General features: G+C 36.1%; 1 protein-coding gene across 1 annotated transcript; it reads right to left on the bottom strand.

The window, feature by feature from the left end:
- Positions 1 to 1,536: 1,536 nt before the first annotated feature.
- LOC117930781 (exportin-4-like) lies at positions 1,537 to 9,948 on the bottom strand. The gene is made up of 8 exons (XM_034851509.1): positions 9,860 to 9,948; positions 4,586 to 4,693; positions 4,422 to 4,472; positions 4,274 to 4,351; positions 4,081 to 4,194; positions 3,778 to 3,974; positions 2,880 to 2,949; positions 1,537 to 1,944 (listed from the first exon to the last, which is right to left on the bottom strand). The coding sequence occupies exons 1-8, from the start codon at positions 9,899 to 9,901 to the stop codon at positions 1,756 to 1,758; spliced, it is 849 nt and encodes a 282-aa protein (XP_034707400.1). The 5' UTR covers positions 9,902 to 9,948; the 3' UTR covers positions 1,537 to 1,755.
- Positions 9,949 to 12,449: the final 2,501 nt, after the last annotated feature.

Genomic DNA, 12,449 nt, shown 5'->3' with positions numbered 1-12,449 from the left:
TTTCAAAAACTATTTTTTAAAATCGTTTTTAAAAACAATTATCAAACAAACTCTTAATTTTTTTTCAATTAGATCTTCTTTTTCAACTATAAGTTCCTTGATCTTACAATCCATGTCCATTTTTTGAGATCCACAAAAATTTAATTTTTCATTTAAATCATTTTTCTTCGATTCAAGGCATTTAACAAGAGTTTTCTTTTTATTCAAGGCTCTCTTTAATTTCGCATTCTCAGCCTTTAACTCATAACTCTCCTACATTATGCCTTTTGATGTCAAACTCCCTTCCTTCTTCATCACTTGATTTAATGAGACTTTTAATTTTAGAAAATGAGGGAAGAGAGATAGTAAAGACAATAAAATTCTTATTATTATTTTCACTTTCAATTGAGCTTGTGGGATTATCGTCATTGGATTCAGAATCATTCCATAGCCTTTTTACTCTTTTTGGGTGTAGGGTAATCTGAAGGTAAGTGCCCTTTCCCGCCACACTTAAACACTCAACTTGTGATTATTTTAATGAACCTTTTTCTTTATTTTATTTCTCTAAGAAAATATATATATATATATATATATATATATCTTAACAATACTAACCTTGACCAATTGACCTAGGTGATTCATCGATAGGCCTGACCAGTTCAGGTAGACCATTTCCAAATACATGTTTTACCAAAGTAAAGCCACCTCAACCAATTGACTTATCATTTTGCAAATAATCTTTAGGTCAAACCTTCACAAAAGGGGTTATGGAGACGACGAAAAGGCTCATATTCCCCTAACTCAAAGGGTTTGATGTCTCTTGGTTTTGCCTTAAATTTTCCCTTCATTTCTTGTATTTTCTCTTCATTTGTCCTAATGAGTAATGTGCAAGAAACAATCGTTTCATTTCATTTCCTAAAAACCTAGCTATTATTTACCTAAATTGCTACCTGTGAGTTCAGGTTTCAGAAATTTGAGGAAAATAATAAGAGGGGAGACAGAAAATAGAGAGTTTCATCAGATCAATGTTCTTTTTCCCGTTTCAATAGAGCTGATGCAGTGGCTATCCCAGGGTATATGATACCATTAATATTCAATTTTGGGCCACATTTTATTTCTCCATGAACATCCAAATCTAAACTCAAGGGCTTCTGATATGGAACACTTGCCTAGAAATATTTGGAATGGCAGTAAAGAGGTAGTAATGAAATGCCTCAGGCTCAAAACCAAACACTAATCATTTGGTCTCAATCTTATTTCCCTTTAATGTTCTCAAAGACATTCGGACTCTAAGATAGTGTTTGTTTTATTGCTTAATTCTAAATAGAAACTTAATGATTAATAGTGTTAAATATTAGATTGTTTGTTTGTGTGAAATTTTATTTCTATTAATTATTAAAAAGTAAAGAAAAACCAATATATTATTTTTTTTTTATTTAAAAAAAACTAAATATTTTGACTTTTTCTCTTAAACAAAAAGTTTATAATAAGTCATGAAAAAGTAAAAAAACAAATAACCTAAATTCTGAAAACAAATTACTTTAAGCAAAAAGCCAAAAAAACAAAAACCCTCTAAGTAACCGTCTATTTTTCTTTTGCTGATTGATTTTGTTCAACTATATTAATAAAAGACAATGACAAGAATATTCACAGCCAACAATTAAGATGATGCCTAGAATGCAACAATCCAAGCAAACATACAAAAAAATAGAGAACAAAATGAAAAATAGGAAAAAGAAATCTTTTTCTTATATTTTACAGATCAAATTGCACAAGTCACATTGTCCTTAAGAATCCGTGAACTTCGATTAGGAAGCTGTGTAGATTCTTTCTGAATCTCTGGTAGTTGATACGGTCAAGGGTTGGAGAAAGCTGGTTTGAGCTTGTCAAGGACTGCAATGCATTTACCAACCTTGATTTCAGTGTTGGATTTGCTTGACTATCCGCTAACTCCTGCCCTAATCTCTGCAAGAAAATCATCCCTCTCAGAAAAAAAATCATTTATAAATGTGTATAGGGAGAGAGAGAAAGAGAGCCAGCTAGTAAATGGAAGTATAGATCAGTGCAGTTTGGCAAGCAGGTATTATGTAAAACAATAGTTCAGAGAAGCTACTGGTATTATTATTTTCCTAAATTTAGCATAGTTAGTGATGTAAGTTTCAACAAAGAGGAAGGCTTCAATGGGATCAAACTCATATAGCTCTGAAGAGCTCCTACCCAAATTTGAGTAATCTCAGGTTTTCCAGCAATTTTCTATAGGAAATCCTGCATGACACATGAACACACCTATAAACTTACTACAGGTGGTGGCTGTGTACTTTTTGGCTTTTCCTTCATAGATGCCAGTAGCAAAATTTCCAAGCTTCAACTTCATTAGAAGACAGAAACAAGAAAATGCAAAAAAAATAAAAATAAAAAAAAAAGGAAAAAAAGAAGTCCCTGTATCCAGTGTGTGCTGAAGGCAACTGTATTTTCTGATATTCAAATGTCTACAAGTTTTTCACCAATAAATCAGTTAGGTTTGGTTTTCTTTTAGAGTGATGATCTCCAACATCCAAGTCTGAGATGGGAAGATGCAGAATCCTGAACAAAAGATCTAGAAACAATAGTGACCCATGGAAAATGAGCACCATTATCAGAGGGATGAATCCACCAGATTGTCAATCTCTGGAAAAACCTTGATTTACCATACAGATGAAAGGTGGGTGACTCTCGTTGAATTTTTTCTAAAAGTTGACATGGTGATCATTTAATGGTTAGCAGAACTAGAGAGACAATTTATCTCATGTGAAAGTACTTGAAAACTAACCTAGTCATCAAGTTTTACAGCTAAAAGATTTGCAGTATTCTGCAATTGGAATGAGTTTACCAAGATGATAGAACTTATAAAGGGATAATACCTGGTATACACCTTGTTCACAAAGGATCAATGGGAAGAGAGCATCTGCTGCAATTCCTACAAGATCAGTGCTGGGGCCACAGACAGAAGAAATATCAGCATTTGGTTACAGAAAGAGCCATGGATTAATCATAACATGTAAGAGCACACCCATCTTCATTAAGGAGATATTTGGATAAGTTTCTTTATAAATTTGAAATCAGAGACATGATTGAAACTGGACTTTAACATTAAATGACTGTTGTTGGAATCAATTCAATTTATCCTTCCAGGAGTAAGGATTGAAATGGATCTTTGACAATCATTAGGTACAGAAATCCCTTTAATTTTCATTGACTTTATTTTGATTCCCTTGACTTCTTTTTGTATTTCAGAAACAAGTATAGAAAATCTCTGCAAAATTGTTCAAGTTTCCCTGCATTTCATGCTTATGAAAGAAAACAGTGTGGATGTAAAGTGTGTTAGAGGGTATAATATACATTGTAGGTCTAGATCCTACAAGCTTAAGTTTGGAGGAAAATTGGTTGCCAGAATGGTATCAGAGCCTCATTTGGTAAGAGGTCATGTGTTCAAAACTAATCACATGTTTATTTCCCTAATTTATTAAGCCTAAGTGAGGCTGGCATGTGGTTTGTTTGGCTGAGAGCCTGTGAATCCATGTGTGGATGTGGAGCCACATGTGAGGGCGGATGTTGGACAGCATGCTATACGTTGTGTGCTCAAATCCTAAAATTTAAGCTTTTACGAAAATTAGTTGTCTAATAGTGTGTATATGCAGGGGGGATGATATAACAATATGTCTGTCATAATTAACCTGTAGCAGGGTGTTTAAGTTTAATCCTTGATTTTCATTCACACAGCAACTATTGTGTTAATTTAAGTATATGATAAACCACTACCTATAATCCTCAAAGAGGAGTAACTGCAGCAGTGAACGAAGGAACCGACTCAAAATGCCTTCCTGGAATTTTCCATCAGAATCCTTAAAACCTGAAGCATGTGACCCCAGCCCTATTTTACCGATGCTTGTCTCCTTGTAGTGGTAAGAAGCAAGTGCTTTTAGAACTTTCAAGCACATGTCAACAACTTCTGTGTCCTGTACCATTGACAGGAAGAAAGGAAGAAGCTTAGCAACAAACATCAGACATACAGGATCCAAGATAGAAGAGTTGAGAATAAAGTCATAAAACATAGCTATATACCTGATGATGGAGGCCAAAATCAAGAGTTCCAAGTACATGAGCAAAGGCTTCATTATTTAGTTGGGCAACCATTTCAGGATAAACTTCCAACATATGAGACAGCAATGAGAAGTACTGAATAACAGTGACAAATATCAGCTTCCTGATAATAATTTCATGGCTTATTCTCTTATGATGGAAAAAGAAACCTTACATCATGACAGAGCTTGGGGTACTTCAGCAGGTCCAAGGATATCAGAGGGGTAACTATGTGAAGACCAAAGTAAACAACCTGAAAGACCAATGCATTAGAAACCATTTAGGATGATTGTATTTAAAAAAAAAATCAGAAAGAATATCACCTGAGATATACTTGTTCCTGGTGTCTCAATGGAGTCGGATGAGAAGTCGACCTGCAGTTTTAATTATTCTTAGTTAAACATAGTCAAAGGCTAAAATGAAGCAAAATAGAAACCCCATACCTAACTACAAAGTTAACCAGACAATATAATGTACAATAATGTACCATATCTTTTGAACAGAGATTTGCTATTAGTTGAAGAAGAGCACGTAAATCCTTATACATCTCAGTCTTTGCTTCACTCAGTAGGCTGCTTGAAAGACTTACAGATATCTAGAGAGACAGTGAAATGATTGATGTCAGAAGGGAGGGGTACAAACATGAAAATAAGTACTTGACAGAGCACCTTAATAAATGTGATCTTCAGTCTGGGTTAAATTTATTTGCATTTGTTTAAATTTATTAGCAAATACAAACATTCAGTATCAACAACAAAGAATAATAACACAAGACAGGTGGAAGCAGATTTAAATGATATTTTTTCAGGTCCAACTTGGTAAAAAAGTAAACAAAATAATGTATAAAAGAGTGTGTGTCATTTATTAGTTACAATAACATGTTCCCTTTACCTAGTAATCGGGTGAGAAAGTGAAGAGAAGTTCTTTTCTTTTCCCCTTACTCTCTTGTTTCTTTTCTCTTTCTCTCTTTCTTTGGATAGGAAACTGAAAGAGATTATCCTAATATAATGGAAAGATGAAAGATCATTCTACCAATAAAGGGAAAAACACCAAGTTGAAGAGAAAATAAAACTCCCATACATGGTCAATCACCCAACACTACAATCAAACACAAACCCAAAACTGCTTTCCACACCAACCATACAGGGAAGGAAGTCCTGAAAACTCAACCAGAAAGGTGGCACCCTTACCAGCCAACCTATCAACTTCTAGTTGGCTGATATGGGTATCCACATAAAGGTGTATGCCAAGTTTATCACCAGGTGAATGATCCAGAGGATCCACTAAATACCTCCATACCTCTCAGCTCCCTCTAGGGGGGGACCAGAAAACTGCATAATCCTCCAATATGAAGTCCTTGACCCTCATTGAAGACACTACTATTTGAGCTCTGAAATAATGCTAGTATTTTTGCCTTAATGGTTAATTTTTTAGGTAAAAGAATGATTTGTATTAAAAAACACCTAAAAAGAAAAAAAAACAAAGAAGAGAAAGAAAAAGAAAGAAAAAAACAGCCAGCAAAAAAGACCACCTAACCCCAACTTAAGCTATCAATAAAATTTAGTAATGAACAGTTTGCCAGCCCCAACAATGTCCTTGACCATTCCACAAGGGACTTGGTGAATGCCCCTTTCAATTTGTTATCCAAAAACCCTTCATTGAAGGTCCTCTTATTTCCCTCCCTCAAAATGTATCAAAACAAAAAGAGATGAGCTATTGTGTCAGATCTTTCTTTTCCTCTTAAACATACTCTTCCCCCCTACCTTCCATTCTTTCATAAGAAGCTATCCTCCCCTTCTCCATGTAATCTCCTCATTGATGCAATAAAAAACTGGACAACCTCCTTCATCTCCTCATCCTAAAATTGCTTCCAAAGCTATGGCACCAATGACATTTGTCTCTATCCTCCTACAAATAAGCAAACCTTAGCATCTTTGGCAAATGTGATTCTAGAGAGTGATGGAAAAGGCTCTTTCAAAGGGCACTTAGCCACCCATATCTCCAACCAGAACCTTCCGTGTTGAGTCAAATTAAGTGCATGCTCCACTCTTGGTGGTACACTTCTATTAATTCATTTAAGCCTTGCAACCATACCCCCTGCCGAACCTAAAAACTTTCATTTTTGATAAAAATGCCAGTAGAGTCCTAAAGGTGACATCCGTGGATCCTTGGTTCTCATCGTTTAGTCTTTGATCTATTTTTAACTTGACTAACTGATGTACGACAAAACTAGAATTGTTGTCTACAATCAAATAGGTGAATTAGGGCTACAATCATTCAGGATTTAAGGAGGGAAATAAGAATAAATTTATAGCAGTGGGAAAAAAAGGTAAAATAAGAAATATGAAAAACCAAGATAAAAAAGAAAGATAGGAAACCCTAGAGTCTTACTAGAACTTTCTTTGAGTCTCACTTAGAAGGAAAGCAATGCACTCTCACTATTTTTTTTTTTATCCGAAATGAAGATAAATTTTATTGAAATTAGAAAGGGAGAAGGATGAGGGTCCCTTCTCACAAACATACAATACCTGATCAAAATAAAGTGCACTCCACTATACAAAGAGAACAACACAAAATTACAGAAAACTGAGAACAACTCCTCACAATGGTGTCCACCCCTTAAGAATTACAAATCAAGAGCCAACTTAGTTGAATAATATTAAGTGGAACTCCCTTAAAAAGCAACAGGGCAAGAGGCTGAAAGGGAAGAATAGAAATGAAGTAGATCCCACAATGTCTCTTCCGTTCTAAATATTTCCTAAAAAATCTTAGCATTTCTTTCTTGCCACACAATCCAAGGAATAGTGAGACAAGCAATTTGCCAAGGAGTCTTACCTCTCAATGAGTTCCCCAAACCTTTGAAAGAGATAATCATCATGTTTCTGATACTCCTAGGCGGCATCCAATATATATGGGCTAAATTGAAAAGCTTATGCTAAAGCCCCAAGGCTGATGGATAATGTAGAAAAAGATGGTCGATCGTTTCTCCACTCCATGCCCTTGAGTCTACATTATTAGGAGACAAACACATCAAGGAGAGTGATGACATGAGTCTTTCAAGAGAATCAATTTCAATATCAGTGAGATTATGATGAAAGTTAAAATTCCAAAAAGACAAATTGGAATTACCAAGGACGGCTAAGATGGTGAGACTTTTCACTGAGAAAACTTTATAGAGATCTGGAAATTGGGAACACAAAGGTTGACTTCCCCACCATAAATCTTCCTAAAACTGGATTCTCTCCCCATTCCCCACCACGTAGCGAATGTGTGGGGAAAAAATCCTAAAATACATGTGCAATAGCCTTCCAAGGACATCTATGCGACCATCTAGCCATAAATACTCGCAATAACTTAATGTCAAAGACCACAACTTTCCTTAGGAAACCTTTTTTTTTTTTTTGATTGGAAATGACACAAAGATATATTGATAGTAAAAAGAAGCACAAGAAGAAGGATGAGAAATCCTCCCACCAAAGACAACTAAATTATAGGAAAATACACAAAAAACAAACGAACTCCCACTGAGGACCAATCCTTATGGAGTACACACCGCTATCCAATCCAGTTGAATCACATTAAGGGGAGTCCCCTGAAATGCCTTGGAACAGAAAGCCCAAAGGGAAGCAAGGAAAACAATAGAGTCCCAAAGGAACTCTGAATTCCTTGCTTTATCCTCGAAAATCCTTGCGTTTCTTTCCCACCACACAACCCGAATTAGAGCGATGCTCGCAGCTTGCCACAAAACTATCCCACTATTAGAATTACCGAAGCCTTTAAATTTGATGGACATCATGTCATATATGCTCCTTGGGGGAACCCAATCCATCTTAGCTAACTGAAATAACCTGTGCCACAACCCAATCGTCAAGGAACAATGAAGAAAAAGATGATCTGCTGATTCCCCATGCTTCATGCATAGAATACAAATATCAGGACTAAGGGCTTTGCAGGGTCTTCTCACTTGTAGCATGTCATTAGTATTCACCTTCTTGTGTGCCACTAACCAGACAAAGGACTTCACTTTGAAAGGAACTTGAGAATTCCAACGAACTTTGAAGGAAAGTCCTGAGGAGATCCAGAAGATTGAGATAATGCTAGAAAAAAGGATTTGACTGAAAAAAGCCCTGAAGAGGATAATGGCCAGAATCTGGCATCTGGGACCGAAGGAGATAGATTCAATTCATCAAGTGACCGCATGAGGCCTTCTAAGTCCTCAATCTCAGAATCTGACAGGTTACGGCAGAAATTCAAATTCCAAGAGAAAGGACGAGTGGGACCGAGAACTGAAGAAATAGAAATGTTTTTACCCACGACTACTCTAAATAGTCTTGGATATTGGGTTCCCAAAGGTTGGTCCCCCCACCACAAATCTTCCCAGAACCGAATTCTTTCCCCGTTTCCTACCGCATACCGAGTAAACAAGGAAAACCCCTGAAAGACTTGTGCAATAGCCTTCCAAGGACAGCGATGTGACCATCTGACTAAAGTGTTATTATCCCAACCATTGGAGTGTGAACCATAAATGCTTAAAATGACCTGATGCCAAAGAGCTGAACCCTCTCTAGGATACCTCCACAACCATTTCCCTAGAGTGCCAAAGAGCTTTCCTTAGGAAACCTCCAAAGCCACTTCCCTAAGAGTGCACTATTTCTCAAAGAAGTCTTCCCTAACCCCAAACCTCTTGGAAATTTCAAAATATACAAAACTTAATATTATTTCATCATCAAACATAAATCTCATTTTTCACCAATTAGCCATATTTATTGGCTTTAGAAAACTCTAAAAGCTAAACAAAACTATGAAAAAGTAAACCTAACCAATATTGCAACTTATTAGGACACTTATACCTTTTGTAACACTATTAAATCTTCTATAAAAAAAAAAATAAAAGAAATGAAAACTTTCTTTTTAGAATTAAAAACTTACTTTATAAAAACATCTAGTAATAGGAGTTCTAATTTAAAAAAAAAAAAAAAAGAAAAGAATTCAAATTCTAAGGACCAGAATAGAAATTTTAGAAAAAGAGAATTTTTTTTTTTTTTGAAAAAATATTTTATAACATAGGAAGTTCAGATTTTCCCTTTCACTCCTTTTCTTGAATATGTCTGGAGGAGTTCATCCCATCACCAACGCCTCCCAATGCCTTCTAATACCTTTGCACAACCCAGCCCAAAAGTGTCCCTCATCTCTTTAGTGCACTATCCCTCATCATCTTTCCAATCTTGCTATGAATTTACCCTCCTGTATAAGCTATCCCACTGCTCCGAAAATCTCTAGATCCATTTACCAAGAAAAACACAATTTAGAGTGTCAAGCTTTCTTATTCCCAATCCCTTAAAATTTTTATCACAGCAAACTCTCTTCCATTTCACTAGATGTGCTCCCCTATAGATGATTTCCAACAAGAAGGCTCTGTGAATCTTTTTCAATAGCCTTGGAGAAACCCTTAATAATCCTCCCCTATTGTCTTTGAATAAATCATGAATGCTTAGATACCCATGGTTACCCAATATCCTTTTCTGTGCATGAGACCAGGACATTTCCATATTTCACACATGCGAATATGTGGTAGTTTTCCTAATAGAAGTTTAATTCAAGTAATAAAGCAGTCTTCGAAAAGAAACTCCTAGATAATTATCAATTCTAAGGGAAACAAGAAAATGAAAACTCCATACATAATCCATTATCACAGCTTCTTCCATAGAATAACATGGTTGCAGTGTATACGAGAGGACATTAGAAGTGACAGAAATTTTACCTTGCCAATATTGTGAGAAGAGTAAAGCTGAAGCAAGCGCATGCAGAAATCAACTACAATGGCAGTTTCTTGAGCCTCTAGGTAGATAATTTCCCATCCACCCAGTCAACAACAATTTAAGTAGCAGATAGACAACTGCAAACTAGACAGTAGGTTAGAATAAGTATGTATCAATAAGTACTTCGTCATCATTGAATTAAGGAAGTGGAATTAGTTCAAGAAAGTTAACTAAAGTTTAAGGATGTTGAACCTATTACCAAAAGAAATCGGAAATCATGCTAGGTAACCAGAATGCAGAGGAGAATCTAGAAAAGTATTTCCAAAGGAGCTGCCAGTATTTTTTAAACTAAAAAAAAACAGCAAAGAAGAGAATGGAAAAGAGAAAATTGATTAATCGAGATAAATAAGGCTTGTGATACATGGACACTTAAATTTCAGCTAAAATACCCATGTTGACAATGATACGACATGGGTATGGGTGTGAGATTTGTGTCTAATATGTTTACATTGCATTAAATATGGCTAGCTCATGATTGCCTTATCTCTTTCTTTAATTGTTCTTAATTATGTTTATATTGCATTAGATATAACTATTTCAATCTTTATCTCTTTCTTAATTTTTTAAAATTATAACAGATTTCTATTTGTTCAATAAATTTCCCTCTTTTTTTTCCTTGTGTTTGTCTGCTACTTCGTATATGCAATAAATCTAAATCTAAAAAGTTATGATGAACCTAGAAAAAAATCCATACTAAGAATACAAATTTTTAACGAAGGGGATTGAGGATCATTATTTTTTTTTTTATAGGAAACAACACATATATATTGATAGAAAAAAAAAGTACAATAGAAGGATGAGGAATCCTCCCACCAGAGATAAAACTAAACAACACAAAAAGATAACAAGGCACTACACTAAGAAAACTACGAACAATCTCCCTTGACTAGACCGTCCCGTTGGAAGTACACACTGCTAGCCAATCTAGTTGTAACACGATAAGGGGAATGCCCTTAAAAACTGCGGAACAAAAAGCCCAAAGAGAAGCAAGGAAATGAATTGAATCTTAAAGGTTCTCTGAATTCCTAACTTTGTCCTCAAATATCCTGACATTTCTTTCCCGCCACGCAACCCAAATTAAAGCTATGCACGCATTCTGCCACAAAACCACCCCTCTCTTGGAATTGTGAAAACCTTTATAATTGATGGACATCATGTCTGAAATGCTTCTCGGAGGAACCCAATTCATCTTGGCTAGCTGAAATAATCTGTGCCACAACCCCAACGACACAGAACAATGAAGGAAAAGATGATCTGCTGATTCTCCTTGCTTCATGCACAACTTACAAATGTCAGGACTAAGAGCTTTGTGGGGTCTCCTCAATTGTAGCAAGTCATTAGTATTTACCTTCTTATGTGCCACAAGCCAGACAAAGGCCTTAACTTTGAAGGGGACTTGAGAATTCCAAACAAACTTAGTAGGAAAAAGTAGAGATAATCCGGGCATTTGTGACAAGGCTATAAAGAAAGATTTGACTGTGAACAATCCTGAAGAAGATAAAAACCATGATCTCGCATCTAAAGCCGAGGTGGATATATGCATACAATCAAGAGATCACATGAGACGTTGTAGATCTTCTATCTCAGAATCAAAAAGATTACGACAGAAATTAAAGTTCCATGTGAAAGGGCGATCAGAACCGAGAATTGAAGATATAGGAATATTTTTATCCGTGACTACTCTAAATAGCCTTGGATATTGGACTTTGAAAATCTGATCCCCCCACCACAAATCTTCCCAAAAACGAATTCTTTCCCCATCTCCTATGACAAACTGAGTGTACTTGGAAAAATCCTGAAAAACTTGTGCAATAGCCTTCCAAGGACAACGATGTGACCATCTGACTAAAGTGTTGGCATCCCAACCATTTGAGTGTGTCCCGTAAATGCTTTGAATGACCTGATGCCACATTGCTGTACTCTCCCTAGAAAACCTCCACAACCACTTCCCTAAAAGGGCATGATTCCTTAAAGGAATCTTCCCAAACCCCAAACCCCAAACCCCCTTTTACCCTCGGCTTACACACTGCATCCCAACTAACAAGATGATCTCTTTTACCTTCCCCAACCCCTGACCAAAGAAAATCCCTTTGCAATCTCTCAATTTTTGCAGCCACTAAAACGGGAATCTTAAACAGAGAAAGAAAGTAGCTAGGAATGTGGGAAAGGCATGAGTGGATAAGAGTTATCCTACCACCGAAAGATAAGTACGTCTTTTGCCACCCGTCTAATCTCTTAGAGATTCTCTCAATCACTGGGTCTTAGAATCCACAAGCAGTTGGATTCCCTCCCAAAGGAAGACCCAGGTATAGTATAGGCCAATCAGAAGCCTTGCATTCAAGCAACAAGGCTAACCTAGAGAGATGATTCTGATCAAGGTTGATTCCAAAAAGATTACTCTTGTCAAGATTTACCTTAAGCCCAGAAATTTACCCAAACACTAACAATAAACTCTTTAGAGTTTGCAGTTCTTCCGCACAAGAGTTAGCAAAGAATATGGTATCATCTGCGAATTGCAGATGGGTCACCCTA

Source organism: Vitis riparia, chromosome 14, assembly GCF_004353265.1.
Source record: "Vitis riparia cultivar Riparia Gloire de Montpellier isolate 1030 chromosome 14, EGFV_Vit.rip_1.0, whole genome shotgun sequence".
Classification (NCBI taxonomy): domain Eukaryota; kingdom Viridiplantae; phylum Streptophyta; class Magnoliopsida; order Vitales; family Vitaceae; genus Vitis; species Vitis riparia.
This window is presented reverse-complemented; position numbering and strand designations above follow the sequence as displayed.

Bases quoted from the DNA above. Each gene is read 5' to 3' on its own strand.
- LOC117930781 (XM_034851509.1), bottom strand. From the start codon at position 9,901: ATGCGCTTGCTTCAGCTTTACTCTTCTCACAATATTGGCAAG. The intron at 4,694-9,859 runs GTAAAATTTCTG...CTGTCTCTCTAG, and splicing joins CTTCTCACAATATTGGCAAG to ATATCTGTAAGTCTTTCAAG. The intron at 1,945-2,879 runs GTATTATCCCTT...ATTTTCTTGCAG, and splicing joins GTGAACAAGGTGTATACCAG to AGATTAGGGCAGGAGTTAGC.